General features: G+C 42.3%; 1 protein-coding gene across 2 annotated transcripts; it reads left to right on the forward strand.

Annotated features, from left to right (window-relative positions):
- Window positions 1–1,588: 1,588 nt before the first annotated feature.
- Window positions 1,589–5,428, forward strand: ponzr1 (plac8 onzin related protein 1). 2 transcript variants are annotated; one of them, XM_028986424.1, is made up of 4 exons: window positions 1,589–2,635; window positions 3,617–3,715; window positions 4,738–4,886; window positions 5,124–5,428. In XM_028986424.1, exons 2-4 carry the CDS (start codon window positions 3,619–3,621, stop codon window positions 5,256–5,258), a joined length of 381 nt encoding a protein of 126 aa, XP_028842257.1. In that variant the 5' UTR covers window positions 1,589–2,635; window positions 3,617–3,618; the 3' UTR covers window positions 5,259–5,428. The 2 variants fall into 2 exon arrangements, with proteins under 2 accessions (XP_028842257.1, XP_028842170.1); XM_028986337.1 differs by having other exon boundaries at window positions 1,611–2,544.
- The last annotated feature ends 17,677 nt before the right edge of the window (window positions 5,429–23,105 follow it).

The following is a 23,105-nucleotide window of genomic DNA, read 5'->3' on the forward strand; positions in this document are numbered from 1 at the left end:
GCCGCCAAGGTGCCACTGAGCAAAGCTACCGTCCCCACACGCTGCCCCCCGGGCATTTTACACTTAAGATCTGATTTACATTATGTACCCAAAAACACGGTGAATACAGTGTTTGACATGATGTATACTTCGAGTGTTTTGGTAAAGGCTTGTGCCAGATGATGCTCGTGAATTGTGGTGAAAAAGGTCATTTGTTTAAACAATTACTGATTATGGGGCCACTAGGCCACCACTGCCCTAAAATGCATGGCCAGTACGGGATCAAATCCACAACATTGGCGTTATTAGCACCACGCTCTAACCAACTGAGCTAACCAGCCCATTTGAAGATCCCTGAAGCTGTAGTTATCTCTGTGGTGGTGGCTGTGGTGACCCTCTGGTTCGTTTCATGCTAAGTCGTCGTTTAGCAGTTGCCAGGAACCAGGATTTATATGCTGGTCTCTGCCGGTGGTCTGTGTGCTTGATTCCGTGTCTCGGAGGGAACAAACAGAAGCAGCGGCGGACGGTGGCATCATACGACTGGTACTGAAATATGTGGCTATAGTGGCCCGGTACCCTAACTAGGGCAGCCCAAATAAGGTGGATTTTACACTGTCTGTGCTTAACAAGGGGGACTGTGTGATAAAGTGGACTCAAAAATTGACACTGTGTCTGGGACTTTAACAGAAGGCCCGAGAAAACAGAGGAAACAGTTTTCAGTCCAACCCTTGCTGGGCTTGCCAGGTGTGGTCCTAGCTGTGGTCATCAAAACATGGCGGCTCCCTGATGCACACATAGTGACCCCCAGTGAGAGCTTCTGCAAACTTGGCGGATCCCAGTGGGAGTGAATCCCCAGGCAATCCACCGCTTCTTCAAAGGAAGAATCCATGATCATGTAAGTCTCTGTGACCATCCCTCACATCCCATCATGTCAAGCGGCTACCATATTGGGTGCGCTTGACCTGGAACAGCAAAAACAAGATGGTGCATTTGAGCTCATAGTGTTGGGTGCACTCCAAAGCATCAGCAGGTTCACAGTGAGTTCTTTCCATTTCAAATGATACATCCTGAACCTGAAACATCCACACAGAGCTTTATCTGTGCATGTTGGTTTTTTCCAAATCTCCTCCAAAATCATTGTGAGATGTTCAGGGACGGCAAACGTGACACAACGGTGTCCGTGTTTGTTGTATATTTACCTCAACTGGAATTTTTTTGAACTGCCCTTTGTCTTCGTGGTCAGGAGGAGTGTGTGTTTTGACTCACCCATCAAAAGAGATGGTTAGATAGTGTTGAGAGGTGTGATGCATGTAGGGGTTCCTCCAGCACTTACACTCTCACATCTCTCCATGAAGACTTGTGTAAGTGTAAAGTGTAAAGTGAAGTGATTGTCACATGTGATACACGGTGCACACAGTGAAATTTGTCCTCTGCATTTATCCCATCACCCTGAGTGAGCAGTGGGCAGCCATGACAGGCGCCCGGGGAGCAGTGTGTGGGGACGGTGCTTTGCTCAGTGGCACCTCAGTGGCACCTTGGCGGATCGGGATTCGAACCAGCAACCTTCTGTTTACAGGGCCGCTTCCTTAACCGCTAGGCTGGACAGCTTATGAGTCAAGCAGGACAAGATTCTGTTGGTCGTGCCACTGAGCAAAGTATCGTCCCTACACACTGGGTGCCTTTCATGGCTGCCCACTGGTCACCATTGTGTCACGGTGTACTGTGCTGCAGTGTTTCACAATGACAATCACTTCACCTCATTTCACTAGATGGCACTGCAGCATTAGGAAAATGACTCCTACAGCTACCACCAGCCACCAGGTAGAGCGATAGCATCTTCAGCTGTGAACAGCAACACTCTGGTTGTGCAAAGAGAGGTAGTACACAGGGTGGTAGTAGCCTAGTGGGTAACACACTCGCCTATGAACCAGAAGACCCAGGTTCAAATCCCACTTACTACCATCGTGTCCCTGAGAAAGACACTTAACCCCGAGTGTCTCCGGGGGGGGAGGACTGTCCCTGTAACCACTGATTGTAAGTCGCTCTGGATAAGGGCGTCTGGTAAATGCTGTAAATGTAAAAAAAAAAAAATGCACATCTCAGAAAGCGAAACCATCCCTCTAAACAAATGCTTCCTTTTTTTTATGGTGCTTGACTCTCTGCAAATGCATTTGCATTCACATATTTACATAACCAGTAGTAGATACAATACTAATTTTAACTGAATTTGAAAAATACTGGTATGTTTTAAATATATAAAGTTTTGGTCAATGTCCATCTAGGACTGTAAAGTTGTGTTTTTATTAAAATGAACACATTAAAACCTTTCAATCTCCCAAAAAGGCTGTGCCTTTATGGCACATAAGACCTGCCCCCTCCCACACACTCACACTTTTCAGTGCAGGGCATGTTGTGAAAGGGTCTGCAAGCTTCTCTGAAAACGAAACCTAAGGCTTGAGAATTTGGGGAAAAAAGAAACTTTTCTTTTTCAGCCCAACCCTGGAATACTGATTTCCCCTCCACTGCTCCTGCACATTGGACACTCGGGACAGAACAGAAACTAAGGTAACTACAAAATCTCCCACTCAGCATTTTCAATTTGTTCTGATCTTTGATAGCACGAGAGAAAGGGGCATCTCCTGACCCCCCTCAAATGGTAAGTTTTTGAATGTCTGTGGCTTCTGGTTAGTCTAAGCGAAAATTGCTAGCAGGGGTTAAATGCCATAAAACTGTTTAGATGTAACCCTCATCACCTCCAACAGCAGTGAAAGTGAGGGGAATTTTAATATATGAAAATGAGAGTTGCTTTAGTATTAAAACAAGGTGAACTTGTTGCCTGCCGAAGCTGATGTCTTTATTTTGGGTACTAGAGAGAGCTGACACTGGCCACAAAGGGACATTGAAGTGGACTGACCTGTTCTCCTACTACAGACTATATATTTTTCCAGAGCAACTTACAGTCAGTAGTTACAGGGACAGTCCCCCCCTGGAGCCATTCGGGGATAAGTGTCTTGCTCATGTGGGATTTCAACCTCGGTCTTGTGGTTCACAGGCGAGTTGCTACCATGTCTATAGGTCTCTCTGTCACCTCCTATCTTTCGTTAGCCTTCCTTCCTGGGTTTATGCCAACTGTGAGACAAAAGGACCCGTACAAAAGAGGGTAAAAACCGAAACAGGCACAGAAATGAACTCACAGTTGGAATAAAACCAGGAAGGCAAAAAGAGAACGACATGAAGGTGAAAAAGAGACCTATAAACATAGGAAATAGGTAAACCAGGCCAATAAAGACAAGCCCAGCCCAAAAATGCTGGTCAAAGGTCGTGAGAAAGAATCTGTTATGATCTGTTAATGCTGAGTCTCAGATATTCTCTATAAACAATCAATTCAGAAAGATTTGACCTTGCACATCAAACGTTGAAGCTTTTTTCAGTGGGAATCAGGTGATGAACCAGCCCTTAAGCAAACAAACTAAAGATTTTTCATCTAAAAAAAGACCATGTTATCTCCCCCTCGCTCCCTCTTTGAGCCTCTAAGCAGATGAGAAAAACATTCCCCTCCCCGCCGCGACTGAATACTCAGTAGAAGCTGCCGTGGTGAACAGGGTGGACGTGTGTAACGCGCTCTCTCTCTCTCTAGTCATGGCAGTCCAGCAACAGATTACCACGGTGACATCCGCCAACACATCTGGAACATGGGCCACCGGGATCTGTGACTGCTGCGCAGACCTGGGCACTTGTAAGTTCTGGAATGCATGATGTTCATTTGAACTCGGCCTTGGATCGGAACGCAACACAATCACTCAGGATTATGACGTATTTTTCATATAACACACTCCACTTGGCATTCTCTCGATGAGCTTCAAGAGGTCGTCACCTGAAATGGTTCTCCAACAGTCTTGAAGGAGTTCCCAGAGGTGTTTAGCACTTGTTGGTCCATTTGCCTTCACTCTGCGGTCCAGCTCACCCCAAACCATCTGGATTGGGTTCAGGTCCGGTGACTGTGGAGGCCAGTTCTCCACTTTTTGTTAAGTACATAACTCCACATGTGTTCATTCATAGTTTTGATGCCTTCAGTGAGAATCTACCAAAGTAAATGGTCATGAAAATAAAAAAAATATATTGAATGAGAAGGTGTGTCCAAACTTTTGGCCTGTACTGTATATGTATGTGTTTTGTTTCTCCTCAGCACTTTTTGTCTTTCCTTGTTTTTACATGGTCTTATATTTTATGTAGAGCAGTTCACTTATGAAAGTTGACATGTAGAAAAAAACCTTCTTCTTATTCTTTTACTTCTTCTTTCTAGTCGAAGTGAAAGCAGGCTCATGATAAATGATGGATATTGTGTAATAGAGGCAATGTGTGATTCTTTCTCTTCAAGCAGTTTAAGATTTTGTTTCCTGTAACAAAATCTTTCATTTTAGAGCAGCCCTTGCTGACAGATTAGCTGCTCTCCCCTTTAACGTTGCCGTAACATTAATCGGTTGCACAGTTTGTATAGCAGTGAACAGCATGTGGCCCTTTCTGTTCTTCACACTCAGGGCGACCCCATCAACACATACACAGAATCTTTACTTATGGGCTCAAATCTGGGAGAACGTTGGTGTACAAAATTCGAATGTTAAAAAGTGTCTGGTCTCACATGGCACAGATCTTTTTTTTTTTTTGTAGATATGGACTTGGCTGGGTACACCAAGATGAGGGACTGATCTGATGAGGGTCTGGTTTCACTGATCGACTTTGTGTTTGCACACGTCCCAGGCTGCTGCGCCCTGTGGTGCTTCCCCTGCATGCAGTGCCAGACGGCCTCTCAGTTCGGCTGGTGCTTCTGCATGCCCCTGCTGGACACGTTCTGCCTGGCCGTGTCCTGCTGCCTGCGCAGTTCCATGAGAGACCGCTACGGCATCCACGTAAGCAAAAGCACACAGGAGCTCTCGGGAAACGGAGGACGGTTCAGCAGTGTAGAACACTGAGAAACACAATGGAACAATTGCATCTTTTGCATGATGATTTGCACAATGAGAATGATATGAAACGAGTGGGAAGAAGACTGATTGCTCATCACGATGACATTTATATAACCGCAGAACTGCATTCAAACTGGAACCTCATTACGAGTTGAGAATTGCTCTTTCTTCTCCTCTCAGGGTTCATGCTGTGACGACTGCTGCATGATTTGTTTCTGCTACCCATGCGTCTGGTGCCAGATGTCCAGAGAGGTGAAGATCAGGGGCCGGGCGACGTCCACCACGGTAGTCACCCAGCAGATCCGGACAGCCTGAAGTTGAGCAGAACGTCTGAACTATAGCACTCCACGCGCATACGCTTTGTTTAATGCATAGTGATCATTTAGTAGTTTGGGCATATCACATTTTATGCAAAAATATAAATAGAATTTTATATAAAAACCCCAAAATTTTTGCTACGTAAGTAAATTTTTTTTGGTAATTTCCCTGTGACTCTTTCTTTATTTCTACATGCCACATGAGTTACACAGTAGGTAGTTTTATTATAACAAATATTATTTATTAGTTATTTTCACAGAAAACCATACATGACTGAAACAGCCATCCGGTAACAACAATAAAACATTAATTGAGGAGAAATGCTACCTCCATTTCTGTGATCTCATGATTCTTTTTCTATACATATACAAGGATAATTTCTACATTCTCAATGAGCCTGCATACCAACAATGAGCTAAAATGTTAATCAAATATGTTTCAATATATGTATAAATGTAAATGTAAAAAACATATTATACAGGGAGTGCAGAATTATTAGGCAAATGAGTATTTTGTCCACATCATCCCCTTCATGCATGTTGTCTTACTCCAAGCTGTATAGGCTCGAAAGCCTACTACCAATTAAGCATATTAGGTGATGTGCATCTCTGTAATGAGAAGGGGTGTGGTCTAATGACATCAACACCCTATATCAGGTGTGCATAATTATTAGGCAACTTCCTTTCCTTTGGAAAAATGGGTCAAAAGAAGGACTTGACAGGCTCAGAAAAGTCAAAAATAGTGAGATATCTTGCAGAGGGATGCAGCACTCTTAAAATTGCAAAGCTTCAAGCGTTTCATTCAAAATAGTCAACAGGGTCGCAAGAAGCGTGTGGAAAAACCAAGGCGCAAAATAACTGCCCATGAACTGAGAAAAGTCAAGCGTGCAGCTGCAGTTTGGCCATATTTCAGAGCTGCAACATCACTGGAGTGCCCAAAAGCACAAGGTGTGCAATACTCAGAGACATGGCCAAGGTAAGAAAGGCTGAAAGGCGACCACCACTGAACAAGACACACAAGCTGAAACGTCAAGACTGGGCCAAGAAATATCTCAAGACTGATTTTTCTAAGGTTTTATGGACTGATGAAATGAGAGTGAGTCTTGATGGGCCAGATGGATGGGCCTGTGGCTGGATTGGTAAAGGCCAGAGAGCTCCAGTCCGACTCAGACGCCAACAAGGTGGAGGTGTAGTACTGGTTTGGGCTGGTATCATCAAAGATGACCTTGTGGGGCCTTTTCGGGTTGAGGATGGAGTCAAGCTCAACTCCCAGTCCTACTGCCAGTTTCTGGAAGACACCTTCACGCAGTGGTACAGGAAGAAGTCGGCATCCTTTAAGAAAAACATGATTTTCATGCAGGACAATGCTCCATCACACGCGTCCAAGTACTCCACAGCATGGCTGGCAAGAAAGGGTATAAAAGAAGAAAAAATAATGACATGGCCTCCTTGTTCACCTGATCTGAACCCCATTGAGAACCTGTGGTCCATCATCAAATGTGAGATTTACAAGGAAGGAAAACAGTACACCTCTGAACAGTGTCTGGGAGGCTGTGGTTGCTGCTGCACACAATGTTGATGGTGAACAGATCAAAACACTGACAGAATCCATGGATGGCAGGCTTTTGAGTGTCCTTGCAAAGAAAGGTGGCCATACTGGTCACTGATTTGTTTTGTTTTGTTTTTGAATGTCAGAAATGTATATTTGTGAATGTGGAGATGTTATATTGGTTTCACTGGTAAAAATAAATAATTGAAATGGGTATATATTTGTTGCCTAATAATTATGCACAGTAATAGTCACCTGCACACACAGATATCCCCCTAAAATAGCTAAAAATAAAAACAAACTAAAAACTACTTCCAAAAACATTCAGCTTTGATATTAATGAGTTTTTTGGGTTCATTGAGAACATGGTTGTTGTTCAATAATAAAATTATTCCTCAAAAATACAACTTGCCTAATAATTCTGCACTCCCTGTATATCCAGAATTAGAAAACTTTATCGTTCTACAAGCAGAACAGAGCCACAAAGATGCAACTTTATCATAAAAAGAGGAAAGCCAGTGCACCCCATGACATCAGGGGTAACTCTTGCTCCTCATATGGGTTCAGTTTAATTAATAAATCAGGATAGAACTAACATAAGAAAGGTGTAACTTTTATTATGTAAATATTATTATGTAAAATGTATCAAATTTTGTTTCTGAACCTGAACAATACACTGCTGGAACTGTACAGTTGATGGAACATTACTGCCTTAGATCCAGGCCACTAAAAAGCAGTCATTCTTTGTGGCATGTGGCCTGAGATTAACCTCATTGTGTGGGCCAGATCTGAACTGAATCAGACTTTCCTACAGTACAGGCGAAAAGTTTGGACACACCTTCTCATTCAATTTGTTTTATATATTTTCATGACCATTTCCATTGGTAGATTCTCACTGAAGGCATCAAAACTTTTTTTTTTAAAGAGTTTTAGAACTGTCCTAAACCTTACCCCACAGACTGTGGTACAGGTGTGGTACATGATAATAGCTTGTGCCGGATATTCCATTTCCATTTCAAGGGGCTCTGTAGTAGTGAGCAAGCTGCTTGCAAAAAACTCCCTGCCGTGCACACCAAAAAAAAAAAAAGTATATGTGGCCATGCAAATATACTCTGTGTGTTCTGTAAAGCCAAAGTAAATTACTGCCATTTTTGTGGACATTTACGGACATTTCTTTGCCAGCTTCGTTATGATGCGATGTGTACAATGTGTGGACACGCCCTGTTGTCCGATGTGGCACTGGGTCATGCCTTCTTTGTTATAGCAACCAGACATGATTCATTTAAATGTAATTAAATGTTATGGGGTATATGTTTTTGTTTTATTAGATGCCTGATGAAAATATGAATATTATTTATTGTTTATTCACAATGCAGTAATATCCAACTTCTGAGAGTTTCTTTCATTTGTACACATTTTTTGGGGTTTAAATTAGATTCGATTATAAATTATTGTCCCTGAACCTTGTACAGATACCAGTAGAATGAAATTCAATATTTCATTTAACCAAAAGCCCAGTATCATATTTGATCAATTGCAAGGGGAACAAATACATGACATGCTGAGCTTTGTGCATAAAAACAAGAAACAGAACACAGGCAAGCCGCCAAAAGCACACCGGAACTATGATCTCTCGGGCGGGTCTGAAGTCAAACAGACCATACTCAGAGACATGCATAACCAGCGAGCAGCCAGGAATGAGTGAAATTATATATGGGAGGTAATTAATCACTGGGATAAGATAAGATGGAGATATACAAGGTCATGGCTATTACATGCAGAGAGTTGATAGTTGTTGTCTCCTTTCGGCTTCTCAATAGAGGCTGGTTGGTAGTAGTCTAGTGGGTAACACACTCGCCTATGAACCCAGGTTCAAATCCCACTTACTACCATTGTGTCCCTGAGCAAGACACTTAACCCTATGTGTCTCCAGGGGGGAGACTGTCCCTATAACTATTGATTGTAAGTCGCTCTGGATAAGGGCGTCTGATGAATGCTGTAAATGGGTAAATTACAGAGTAGGAGATGGGGTGCAGAAGTGGCTCATTTGTTAGTAACTTTAAAGTGCAAAGACGCATTAGTAAAGGAAATGTAAAATATTGTTGAATTATATGTTGTAAGTCACAAGCGGAAAAGTCGCAAAGACATTTACAGCACAAACATCAAGCAATCTTTGCTGGTGTGATTAACACCAGGAAGGTGTGGGATACATGTCTCAACCTGACAGTCATGTAAGTTGACGTAAAATGCATTGCTGTATGTACATGAATGGCCTGATCAGTTAGGAAAACTAAATATGAACATTTATGGGGAAGCTGTGGTTTGGTGGTAAAAACGGCAAAATTTATTTGAATGCTTGCAGACTGATGGCAGATGTGAAAACAAGATCTGCTTGTTGCATGAGTTCCTTTCATGATCTGATTGTGAACTGGTCCTGGGTTTCATGTTGTCGATGTTGTCCCCCTGATTTCCTGATTTTGTGCATCTATGGTTCTGAGTATAAATGTATGACTGCGATGTCATGTCCTTGTTGGGTCATTGGTCTCTTTACGTGCCTTGTATTGTGTTGTATGAAATCCCCTTTTTGTCAGTGTTTGCATCCACCTTTTTGACCACCCTGCCATTATTACAGTTCCTTTATCTGAATTCAGAGTTGGAAAAAAAGGCTGTGAGGTTGTGGGAGAAATGCATTTGGTTAGTATTTGAAGTTTTCATGACAAACAATACAGAGAAAAGCTACCCGCGGGGTGGAGACTCTAACAGAGCGGGATGCACACACACACACACCCCTATGGTCAAGTAAGAGATGCCTATCTACCCGTGTACATCCATTTGTACAGCATGAAAACTCCTCACGCCACGTCGCTACCATGTGGTCATCAGAAAGAATAAAGAGAGACAGAGAAAGAGAGATATGGAACTAGAAAGAGGAACTAGAAGGAACATGTTTTCATGTCTCACTTTTTAAATGCTGTAACTTTGCTCCTCGTGTACACTTGTTAGTTGTTAGAAGTTGGGTCAGCCTTCCTCCACTGTCACCAATGTGCAAATCTGATGGTAACTCCGGTGTATATACACACAGAATGGTTTTGTTTGATGCATGAAATGTATTACATTTCTAATCACTAAAAGCAAACACAGTAATGGATTCTTCTTATGTTCGGTCACTGAGGTTTTCCGCAAAGAGAGAAATGAAGCTACTGTGTGTCCACCCTCACACTGTACTCGGTCTGGTTAAACGTTAACAGAAAGCAATGATAATGAGGTCCCTGTGCGTTGGTTGCCTTGGATGTTAGACCTGCATTTCAAAATTCAGCATTTCTTAACTCTGCAAAAAAGACATCCTGTTTCATATCCTGACCAGAAATGTTGTCCTTCCTGTAATTTTGCATGTAAAACTAACAGGCACAGTGTCAATCCAGGCTAAAGACGTACGTTTTTTGCCAAGTATTCCATAGTTAATGGTTAAACCCACAAATACCTCATGTAGGCTGTCCTAGACAGGCACTGGGGCCATTGTTACACTTAACATGTAGTTAATATGGTCTGAGTAACTATACATCTGGGATCCTGACACAGAGCTGCTGCCGAGACAAATGATCCTGGACTAGATGAAACCTGCTTTGCACTGGGCAATACCTTCAAACACGGACAAGTCCTTTCTCAAATGCAAAATGTCGTTGGACTATTTTAACACCAACCTTGCATTACATCGATTGTACCGTTCTCCGGGCCAAATCATTACCAACCCTGCACTGACACCTGCTGTGCATTGTTCTCATTATGCAAATCGCCAGGAAGTGGGTCCCTCTCTGACTTTTAGGGGAATTTTTCCATGTGTGTAGAAAAAGGGTCAAAGTGTGAGGGATGTTGACAGGAGTTAATAAATGTTATTGATGATTATAAAATGTCTAGACAGATCGATAGGAGGACAGCAGCATAAATAAATAAATAAATAAAGGTGTGTGTGTGTGTGTGTCTCAAAAGGCCCCAAAAGATTAGTTGGCATCCAGAAGGGTGAAAACTGATGCCGTTCTGAAATGAGAGCAGGATATATAAAAGGGAAATGGGTGAGGCACACACTAAAACCATAAGCACACAATCAAGGAAGCAGAACAAAAGATTGCCTTGTGTGATAACAGGCAACAGGACTTGGCCAGGAGAAATGGCCACATGCCCCTCCCCCTTTCCTTTATAGCTGCTTTTTTAAATTATCCACGTCATTTCATACGGCGAGTCTTCTTGCTGTTCATTCGTGCCTCACCCGAGTCGAAATGCACCGACTTTCATCTCGTTTTCAGTCAGCAGAAGGTGTGAAATGTCCACCTCCAACCTGTGAAGCAAAGTGCTTTGTCAAATTACAACGTTCTGTTTGCGCCCTCTGGTGGCGCATAAAGAACTGCGTCGCTCTCCTTCTCTGACAGTGGTACCGTTTTTGATCTTTGGTCTGATTAAAGTCAGGCAACAAAAGAAATGCAGTTGAAATATTTTATGTCCTTCAAGTGTCTTATTATTATTTGTTGGTCGGTCTCATTTAGAACAGTCCATTTTGTTATGCATTATCCACACGTTCTGTACACAAGCCATAGTCGTATTTATCAGCGGCACACATTTTCTGGAGGTCTGGCCACCGAGTTTATCACCTGAAGTTTATTCCAGTCTGCCTCTTAAAGTCATCTCACCATATACAGTACAGGCCAAAAGTTTGGACACACCATTTCATTCAATGTGTTTTCTTTATTTTCATGACCATTTACGTTGGTAGATTCTCACTGAAGGCATCAAAACTATAAATGAACACATGTGGAGTTATGTACTTATCAAAAAGTGGAGACCTGACCTCCACAGTCACCGGACCTGAGCCCAATCGAGATGGTTTAGGGTGAGCTGGACCGCAGAGTGAAGGCAAAGGGGCCAACAAGTGCTAAACACCTCTGGGAACTCCTTCAAGACTGTTGGAGAACCATTTCAGGTGACGACCTCTTGAAGATCATCGAGAGAATGCCAAGAGTGTGAAAAGCAGTAATCAGAGCAAAGACACTAGAATATAAAACATGTTTTCAGTTATTTCACCTTTTTTTAAGTACATAACTCCACATGTGTTCATTCATAGTTTTGATGCCTTCAGTGAGAATCTACCAACGTAAATGGTCATGAAAATAAAGAAAACACATTGAATGAGAAGGTGTGTCCAAACCTTTGGCCTCTACTGTACAGGTACAGGCCAAAGTGTGTGCAAAAAGACATAAAAATGAAATAACACACAACACAAAACATGACAAAGGACATTGTGCACCGGCTCATAATATAGTGCAGGTCCAGAAAAACTAGACAAACCAGGCAGACACGTGCAGCAATATGACAATATATCAGTGTATATATTTAATGTATAGTGTATATGATATACTATGATAATAATGGTGGTAGTAGTGACAGGATATGATAATAATAATAAGACAGCAGCACAGTGTGAGGTTGTAAGAAATTAAAGTGCAGACTGCAGTACTGATGTTCAGTTTGTTATGTGCAGTTTCCATGGAAATTTTTTTTAAAAAGTCATCATCCGCAGATGATTCAGCTGTTCCTCAACCTGGCAGATCTGGCTCTGATGCTGCGGTGGTCTTCACCATCCTCCGTAGGTGCTTGCAGTCAGAAGTGTTTCCACTTCAGCTTCCGCAGGAAATTTTGTGAGATCTGTTGTGCGTTTTTGATCAATGTGAGGGGGTGTTGACTGTCCACGTGTCCTTGGTGCTCTTCACAATCTCCACTGCTGAACCATCTATGATGAGTTCACAATAATCTCCTTTGTCTTATTGACATTCAGGGACAGATCTTCTCTCTGTACGCCGACACATCATCCCTGCCTATCCAGCACCGTCGTATCATCTACAAGTTTGATGATGTGGTTGGTGGTGTCTGCGCAGTTGTGAGTCAGCAGGGTGAAAAGCAGGAGAATAAGCACGTATTCTTGTGGTCAACCTGTGCCAGTCTGATGATGGATGCTCCCTTCTAGCTGGTCTACCTCTATGTACCATCCGACCCCTACAACTAATACAAAATGCAACCGCAAGACTGATCTTCAACCTTCCAAAATTCTCCCACACCACTCCTCTGCTACGTTCAATGGGGCAGTGGCGGCCTAGCAGTTAAGGAAGTGGCCTCATAATCAGAAGGTTGCCGGTTCGAATCCAGATCCGCCAAGGCCCAAGGCCCGAGCCGCTGAGGTGCCACTGAGCAAAGCAAAGTCCACACACACTGCTTCCTGGTCATCGCTGCCCACTACTCACTAAAGGTGATGGGTTAAATGCAGAAGACAAACTTCACTGTGGGCACCGTGTTCTGTGCTGCTGTTTATCACAAGTGACAATCACTTCACTTTCTCTTCTTTCTCACGTTCCCTCCACTAGTAGCTGCATGCATCAGATTCAAAATACTGATGCTAGCCTACAAAGCCAAACATGGATTAGCACCATCCTACCTCACAGCCTAACTTCTTAACCTTTTTTGCGTCACTTAAAGGTGACTGTGTGCAACACGGAATGTAACATGGTTCCTATCCATAAAGGAAAAAATGTTTATAAAAAGAAGAAAATAAATAAAACCCAATAAATTAAACAAATTGACATAATTTACATTTATGGCAGTTAAACTCCCACCAAATCTCAATTTGAGATTTCCCTGTTCATTTGAATTATGTGAAGGATCCAAGAAATTGGATCCTTCACATCCTTCAAATTATGAACATTTACTACAGTTCAACACATGCTTATTCTGCTTAAACCAGTAGAACTATTTTTTGTACTGGCCTATCAAGATAAACTAGCTTAGATGTGCGTTTTCCCTGTTTGTCTAAGGTTTACCTTTTTGACCCTTCCATCAGAGCTGGGATACACCTCTGTGACTCTTGCTAGTCTCCAGTGATTTCGTGGAGCACTGTCCTCTTGAAGTATGACATTAACCTTGGTATATCTGTTATCCCTTTGCTATATCTGTGTTTGCTGAAGATTAAGAAGATACTCCCTTTTCCACCTTGTCCAAAACTCATTTGCTAGGAACTGCACCTGACGGCATCTCTTACGCAGGTATAGATCTTGACTCACAAACTGACCAGGGGGTGGCAATATTATGTTAGACTTCATCAGGAGAATGTGATTTGGTGTGAGACCTGTTGGATCATTTAAGTGCTCTGTTGTCCGAGGTCTGCTATTTATAATAGCCATCACTTCATACAGAAATGTTCTAAGTGAAGCACTGTCAAGTCTTCTAGCAGACTGATCAAGGATTGCTGTTAGAACACTTCTGATTGTCCTTACTTGTCTCTTCCATATGGCTTGATGATGGGGGATTCATTACAAACTCACAGCCATTTTCCTTCAACTGTTTATGATCCATGTTCTTCATTGCATCCATGAACTCTCCTTTTGCACCCACAAAGTTGGTACCTTGATCACATCTCAACTGTCTCACATTCCCATGTATTGCAATGAACGCACGCAATGCATTGATGAAAGCATCTGAACTAAGGTCATCAAGCATTTCGATATGTATGGCTCTGCAACACATACAAGTGAAAAGAAGACCATACTTCTTCAGTTCCTTTCTTGGATCCTTCACATAGAATGGTCCAAAGCAATCTATGCCACAATATGTGAATGGAGGGGTCATTTCCATTCTGTCCTTTGGCAAATCTGCCATCGGTGGATCTTGTGTGTTCCTTCTATACTTCCTGTATGTGATGGACTTATAGATGTGTGAGGCAACTGCACTACTGCATCCAATGACCCATATCCCATTGGATCGCAATTCATTTACAGTCATACCTCTTCCTTGATGCTGTACTTTCTCATGATGATGCTTGATCAGTAAAGAAGACACGTGACTTGTTTTTGGCAGAATGGCAGGATGTTTAACGTGTGGATGAAGACCAGATCTTGTCAAGCATCCACCTACTCTCAGCACACCCTGCTCATCCACAAATGGACTTAATTTGTGTAGCTTGTTTACTTTGTCTTTAGATTTTATGTCCTTGCATTGTTGTAAATCTTTGATTTCACTGCTGAATGCTTCTCTTTGGACCAATCTGCTTATGAAAATTTCTGCTTCTCGTCTTTCTTCAACACTTGTACTTCCATTTAGTTTAGGATTAAGACATTTGACTTGCTTAGCATGACATTTAAGACAAGCAATAGCTTTAACAGCTCTTCTCCAGTCATAAAACTTAGTCAGGCGGTCCAACAATTTTCTATTAACCTTTGTGCTGGTGTTGAGCACCTGAACCTTTCGAAGCTCTGGATCATTATCACTAACATGTTCCACCTCAGCATCACTTGTGGGTAGCTCCTTTTCCCATAGTAAACCTGGTCCAGTAAACCAATTTGAAGCAACAAGCTGATCTACTGATAGACCTCTGGTCTATAGACGTCTGGCATCATTAGTAATATTTAAAAAGACTGATTCGAAAGAACAACTTTCGAATCAGTCAAGTAATATTCTTGAAGGTTGTCTATTTCAAGCTCATGTTTTAACACAGCACCTATCCTAGCAGCGACCACTGCTGCGGACAGCTCAAGCCGCGGAACTGTTGTAACCTTAGTGGGGGCAACATGCGCTTTCCCCATGACAAGTAAGCAATGAACATTGCCATTGGTGTTGACTGTTCTAAGATAAGTACACTCCCCATAACATGTGATGCTCATACTGCTTGACACCTATGAAGTTTGCTGGTATGTAGCACCTCTTAATCTTTACTTGAGACAAGTTTTGGAGATCTCGTAGCCATGATTGCCACTGTTATCTGAGCTCTTCTGGAAGTGGTTCATCCCAACTAGCTTTCTCTCTACACTGTTGTTGCAAAATTAACTTTCCATGTAGGACAAATTGTGCTACGAAACCCAAAGGATCGTAGATGGAAGCTACTGTGGATAGCACTTCTCTTCTCGTCATTGGGTGTTTCTTGACAGTAACTCTGAACTGAAAGTCATCAGAGGATACACACCATTGCACCCCAAGTACCCCAAGAGTGGCTCCCTTAAATCTATGTCCAGTTCTTTCACACTGTCAGCACACTCTTCCTGTGGTATTGAACCCAATACCTTCTTGCTGTTGGAAATGAACTTATGCAGTCTAAGCTTGCCTGCACTGCAGAGCTCTCTTGCTTCCTTGATCAGCTTGATTGCCTCAGCATCAGACCTTACACTCACCAGTCCATCGTCAACATAAAAATTTCTTTGGATGAATTTAACAGTGCTTTGGTTAAATCGATCCAGACCTTCTCTGGCTAGATGTTTAAGTGAAAAATTGGCACAGCCTGGTGAGGAAGCTGCTCCTAATAAATGGACTTTCATCTGAAAAACTGATGGCGGAGACTCCAGATCACCATTATCCCACCATAAGAACCTCAAGTAGTCTTGGTCTTCAGGCTTTACATGGAATTGATGAAACATTTGTTCCACATCACACATAATAGCGACTGGACCCTTTCGAAATCTTCAAAGAACTCCCACCAAAGTGTTTGTGAGCTCTGGCCCTGTAAGAAGGTGGTCATTCAATGATATGTCTTGAAATCTTGTAGAACAATCAAAGACCACTCGTATTTTCTCTGGCTTTTGAGGGTGGTTTACGCCATGGTGGGGGATATACCAGGCTGGTTGTTTATCGAGCTCTTCTTCTGGGACCCTTTCTGCTTCACCACGACTAATAATGTCTTTCGTGAAATTCATGTAGTCTGACCGATATTTCTGGTCTCTCTTGAGATTCCTTTCCAAGCACATGAGGCGATGAACAGCACATGGCTTGTTATTTGGTACATCTGGTCTGTCTTTTTTAAAAGGCAGAGGCATTTCATAATGACCATCTTCTTTGTGCTTAATTTCATCTTTCATCTTAGTCAAAAACCGGAGATCTTCTTGAGACAGATTTGCCTTTTCTCCAAGTCTTTCACTGAAGTCAGATTCCAGCACCTTAAGTACATCTTCTGGAGCAGTCATTTCTTTGATTCTTGTTTTGCAAACATAATGAACTTCACTCTTCAGCTTACCCATTACTTTGGGTTCAGGGGTCACTTGCTTTACAATGATGCGGTGACTTACTCCAATTGAATCACTGTAGTGTTTGCCTGGATCACTGTAGCTCACTATGCTCCAACCTAAGTCTGTTTTCTGTGTAAAGGGTTGGTTGTCCTTATCACATGCAACTTGTGTGCAGTTATACCCAATCAGAAGACCGATTTCACATTCCTTCTGTGGGGCAAAGTGTTCTGCAAGATGCTCCAAATGAGGCCATGCCCTTGCAGTCTCTGGTGTCAGAATGTTTGTATGATTTGCAGGTATGAATTCACAAGTGTAAACCGTTGGCACTGTGATCTTCTTAAGAGAAAATAACCCTCTTATTTGTAGGTCTTTGAGTCTCTTACATGGTACAATCGTCCCATTGGACGACATTGTAGACAGTTTCAACTTAACTTGTTCTGCGCTAACATCTAGAACATCTGCTACTTCCTCAAGAATGAATGAAGAGTCACTTTGTGAATCTAACAGAGCATAAACAAGGACTTCTTTGTTTGAATCACTTGGCATGGACACATAAACAGGAAATATCGCTGAAGTCTGAGTGCTATTACTATCATGCACAACCCTATTGGATGTGGTTTCTTGAGTGGTGTCTTGTGGTTGTGGCAATTGTGGCTTTCTTTCCTTCTTGTAACTTGCAATTCTTGGATTGATGGCCAGGACTCAAACAGCCGAAACACAGTTTCTCACTCTTGAATGAACTTGATTTGATCAGCAACTGGCTTTGTGGTTAGTCTGCGGCACTTGTGTAAGACATGTCCTGTTTTCTTACAAAACACACATGTGCTTATGTTTTTCTCAGTAGTGTTAGTTGTAAAGATTTCCGCACTTGCTGCTTGGTTCTTAGAGGTCACTACATTCTGAGGTTTAGACCTGGTCTTTTCCGGCTCCCCTTGCCGCAAAGCATAGTAAGATGTAACAGGGTTACAAGCAATACGAGCCTCCATTGTCAGGAATGTTACAAAATACTTGAAATCTGGGAACCTTCCACGCTCCAGCTGGTACTGTGTGGCTTTCCGGTTCCATCTGTTGCTTAACCAGTCAGGTAACTTGGCTGTCAGTTTTTGATTTTCAACACCATCATCAAGAACATGTAAACTCTCATTGTGAGCCATGGCACATTGGCAACTGCGTAAAAAGTCCACAAATTTCCTTAAGTCAGAACTCTCTCTTGATGCTTTTTTTGGCCAGGCATGTAATTTGTGTCGAAAGGCCTTGGCAATCATAAAGGGCTGGTCATATTGTTCATTGAGCAGTTCCCATGCAGCAGCATATGCAGTATCTGAACAGATCAGAAAATAACCTTCAAAGTCCTCTCTAGCTGCTCCTCCAACATATTTCTGAAGGAAGAATATCTTCTCTGAACTTGGAATGTTTTTCTTTTCAATTAGTGTTTGAAAGGATGACTTCCAATGATTAAACTTGAGTGGATCAACACTAAAAACTGTGGGCTCTGGAATGGGTAGCCTGTTTGCTTATATAGCCTCAGCTAAGACTTTCACAAGCTCTCCTGTGTCATCTTGAAGCATGCGTTTTGGTGCTGCATCCTTTAGTGGTTGTGAGTGCTGGTCCTCAGGATTCACCTGATTTACTGACTGTCTAACTTAATGTAGCACAAAGCTCTGTGGAGTAACCTCTTGGGTTGGATTGAGCTCATTTTCATCATACACTTGAAGCCTTGCTTTGACTGCATTCAGCATTTTAAGTTCCTTCAAACGCTCAAGTTCTCTCTTTAGGTTCTTCTCTCTCTTCAGACCTTCTTCTTGCAGCATTCTCTTCTTGCTGTTTCTTTAAGAAAGCAGCCTCTTGTTTCTGTCTTTCTAGCCTACGTTCAGTTTCTTCCCTTTCTCCTTCAAGCCGACGAGCTAATGCAGCTGCTTCTTGGTCTGCAACAATCAACCTCTTTTCAGCTTCAAGTTTTTGCAGTTTCTCTTGGTGGCCCTCTTGTTCAGCCATAATCTGTAATACAGCTTGTGTAGCTGCATACTCAGCAGCAGCTTCTTGTCTTTTAACTGAGGACACATTAGAGCGAATGGAAAACGCTTTAGAACCAGTAGAGGCAGGAGGTGAAACACTGGAAGCTGAGGATGAGAATACAGAACTATGATCTGGCCAAGTCAACTCCTCCGCTGTTCCCTGCATTTCAGATTGAGCATTTTGTACTACAGTCTTAGTGATCGAGATGCAGTTATCCATCTTGCAACGCATGTTATGGGCTGGACGATCAATTCTTCGGTAATCATCATAAGCAATATTCAACTCAGATAATTCCCTTTGAATACTGACACTGTGTTCTTGTAGGATGTCACTATGATCCTGTTTTAACACAGATCTTTTAGCTACCTTAATCAGAGCTTTCCATCATTCGTATTTGCTGTCAAAGCGAAGCAATAGTTCTACGCACTGCCTGCAGCCGATGTGAGGAGAACCCTCGCCAAGGTTGACCCGCGAAAAGCTGTAGGTCCAGACAACATTCCTGGTCATGTGCTGAGAGACTGCGCTGATCAGCTAGCCGAGGTGTTCACAGACATCTTCAACACTTTGCTGAGCCAGATGATCGTCCCAGCGTGCTTCAAGTCCACCACCATCATCCCAGTGCTGAAGAAATCTTCAGTTTCCTGCCTGAATGACTACCAGCCCATCGCTCTGACCCCCATCACCATGAAGTGCATTGAGAGACTTGTCATGGCACAGGTGAAAAGCTACCTCCCTCACTCACTGGACCCTCTGCAGTTTGCTTATCGCACAGAGGACTGAGGACGCGATATCCACTGCACTTCACCTTTCCCTCTCACACTTGGACAATAAAGACTTATGTTAGATTGCTGTTCATAGACTTTAGCATTCAACACCATCATCCCCCGGAGACTGTGTGTGAAACTGAGCGAGCTGGGACTGAGTACCTCACTCAGTAATTGGATACTGGATTTCCTGTCAGAGAGACCTCGGTCCATCCGAATCGGCGAGAACGTTTCCAGCACCATCAAGCTGAGTACCAGAGCTCCTCAGGGCTGCGTTCTCAGTCCACTATTGTTCACACTCCAGACTCACGACTGCACCGCCCTGCACAGCTCGAACCACATCATCAAATTCGCCGATGGTGGGACTCATCAACAACAACGATGAGTCGGCTTACAGAGATGAGGTACAGCAGCTGGCCGCCTGGTGCAGTGAGAACAACCTGTCGCTGAATGTGGACAAAACAAAGGAAATGATCGTCGACTTCAGGAGAACTCGCCCCACCCACACCCCACTCAGCATCCACGGCTCCACGGTTGAGACTGTAAAAGACACCAAGTTCCTGGGAGTCCACATCTCAGACGATCTCACTTGGACCACCAACATCACCACCATTACCAAAAAGGCCCAGCAGCGTCTCCACTTTCTGAGATGGCTGAAGCGAGCCAACCTGCCCCCTCCCACCCTCACCGTGTTTTACAGGGGCACCATAGAGAGTGTCCTGACCAGCTGCATCTCCGCCTGGTTCGGTAACAGTACTGTTGCCGATATCAGGCAGCTTCAAAGGATCATCAAAGCAGCTGGTAACATCATCGGAGCGTCTCTGTATACACACACACACACACACACACACACACACTAGAGGTGGGCATAGATTAATTTTCATAATCTAGAGTAAGCAAAATTATTCTAGATTAATCTAGAGTAAACAAGATTAATCTAGAGTAAACAAGATTAATCTAGAGTAAACCAGATTAATCTAGATTAATCTAGATTAAAATGGTTTATTTGAATTCTACCGAAGGCATTCAGAATATGTGTGCTACCCAAATAATGACTAAAAGTAAGTCTTTGAGAATGGGTTTCTCAAGCCAGGTGGCACATTAGACCAGGGGCTCATCTCCTGTTTCCAAAATGCATCACAAACTGCTTGAGAAAGCTGTTCTACTATGATAATTGGTGATGAAAATAAATTATGTTCAATAAGATGTACTTGTGTTTACCAACTGTTTATTCAGTTAAATAGCTGCATCCATGTTACCACGTCACGTTTGATGTGGTAATTTCACAGTTCAAAGACTCGTTCTCGCCCCCTACAGTGCATTTCGGCCAGGTATACATTTACATTTACAGCATTTGAAAGTCATCATAGTGTAGCGGTTCTTCTTCTGCGTTGTGTAACTTTTTGATTTCGTTTCTTGAACCACAAATGATGAGCTGACACCCAAGAGATTTTCTGTGCAAAGTGTATTCTGTACAAAAAGCAAGGTCGCGTCAGAACATTGCGTCACACATCGCGTCTTTCTGCACCTCTCTCTCTCACAACTCACGCCATGTGTCCAAGAGAACTGAACATTAACATAAAGCATTCACAATTTACAATACTGCATTCCTGTACAAAAAGCAAGGTCGCGTCAGAACATCGTGTCTTTCTGCACCTCTCTCTACAATATACAGTATTAAAAGAACATTAAAAAATTTTCACAAAATAACACACATGCAAAATATTCCTAATATGTACATAAATTAAAATGAAAGAAATAACCTTTTGCACACAAACCCCACGCACCTCTCACAGCTCACGCCATGTGTCCAAGAGAACTAAACCGGGTCTCAAAAACAAAATAAAAGTCTTTAGAAAATAAGAAAATAAAAGACACAAGAAAAAAGAAATATACTTATAAATCTAGTGTAACCATTTAACTCCGGCACAATAGCTTGCGTAGTATAGACCCAGCTCCCAACCCAACTTTGTGAATAGATTAACAGCGATATTTTTTTTATCGCCCGATAAGAGTCTCACGTTAATGCAGCACGTTTTTATCGCCCGATAAGAGTCTCACGTTAACGCAGCACGTTAACGGCGATAACGGCCCACCACTAATATATACACAGGCAACAAAATTCGCAAATACTGAATAAATGGGCTTAACTAAATGAAATCACTGTCCTTCAAATTAGCCCATATACATCTGGAATATTACAGAGTAAATTACACTTAACAGAGTTCTTATTATAACCTTGTCACACACTGAACTTGTAAAAGTATATATGTTCAGTTGAACATGAATTTACACCAATTAAGTAAATGCACATTCATGTATGTGAAACACCGTTGCTGTCAGTCTCTTGTAGTCACTTTTCAGTCCAACTCTTGTGTCACTTTTCTACAAACTTTAGAGTCTGACTTATAGACTTATTCATGAAAACCTTATGAGCCTATGTGTCCTTTACGTTAAACAGTGGCTTATCTGTGTTCCCGTCTCGACGAGCTGTCGGATGTGCAACGGTCGGGCGAGTCTGGGCAGGTTTGAGTTTGACTATCACTCCCTCCAGGTAATACACGACACTGCGGTTCATTAGTCACAGATGGATTTATTCCTTCATTGCACTTCTCCGCCAATCCACCATTAAATCCACCTTCAAACTGTCATTACATAAATGTACAGAATGATCAACGTAAATATAACAAATAAACATTTAAACTAAAATTGACAAATGCACAATAAAACAGAATCCCAGTTTAAAGTACCTCGCTGGCTGCATGTAACCGTTACGGAATAAGTTCGCTTTAGAAACAAAAATTTAACAAGAAACACTTCCAACTTTTTTTCCCTCTTCTTTACAGCTTACTTTCACTTTGAAACAGCTTATTTAATCTTCTTTATGCCTTCTTTAATTTACGGCTTCTCCTAACTTCTTAACCTTTTTTGTGCCCCTTAAAGGTGACTGTGTGCAACACGGAATGTAACATGGTTCCTACCCATAAAGGAAACAATGTTTATAAAATGAAGAAAATAAATAAACACAATAAATTTACATTTACATTTACATTTACAGCATTTATCAGACGCCCTTATCCAGAGCGACTTACAATCAGTTACAGGGACAGTCTTCCTGGAGCAACTTAGGGTTAAGTGTCTTGCTCAGGGACACAATGGTAGTAAGCGGGATTTGAACCCGGGTCTTCTGGTTCATAGGCGAGTGTGTTACTCACTAGGCTACTACTACCCTATTAATTAAACAAATTGACATAATTTACATTTATGGCACTTAAATTCATAGTTGGGGGTCCTAGTGAACCAGAATTGATCACTTCATTGATTGTAACATGGAAGCAAGTTGCTTGTTGTAAGTCGCTCTGGATAAGGGTGTCTGCCAAATGCCTTAAATGTAACTGTAAATGTAAATGGAGGGGGTGTTGCTGCCCATCCAAACTGCTTGGGGCCTGGACCCAGTTGCAGATATTTTTCTCTATACGACAGCAATA

The sequence above is a fragment of the Denticeps clupeoides genome, chromosome 1, assembly GCF_900700375.1.
Source record: "Denticeps clupeoides chromosome 1, fDenClu1.1, whole genome shotgun sequence".
Taxonomy (NCBI): Eukaryota; Metazoa; Chordata; class Actinopteri; order Clupeiformes; family Denticipitidae; genus Denticeps; species Denticeps clupeoides.

What these genes read in the sequence shown, in the direction of transcription:
- ponzr1 (XM_028986424.1), top strand. Translation starts at nt 3,619, where the DNA reads ATGGCAGTCCAGCAACAGATTACCACGGTGACATCCGCCAACACATCT. An exon ending in CTGCGCAGACCTGGGCACTT is followed by an intron (nt 3,716 to 4,737) that starts GTAAGTTCTGGA and finishes CACACGTCCCAG; the next exon opens with GCTGCTGCGCCCTGTGGTGC. An exon ending in GAGACCGCTACGGCATCCAC is followed by an intron (nt 4,887 to 5,123) that starts GTAAGCAAAAGC and finishes TTCTCCTCTCAG; the next exon opens with GGTTCATGCTGTGACGACTG.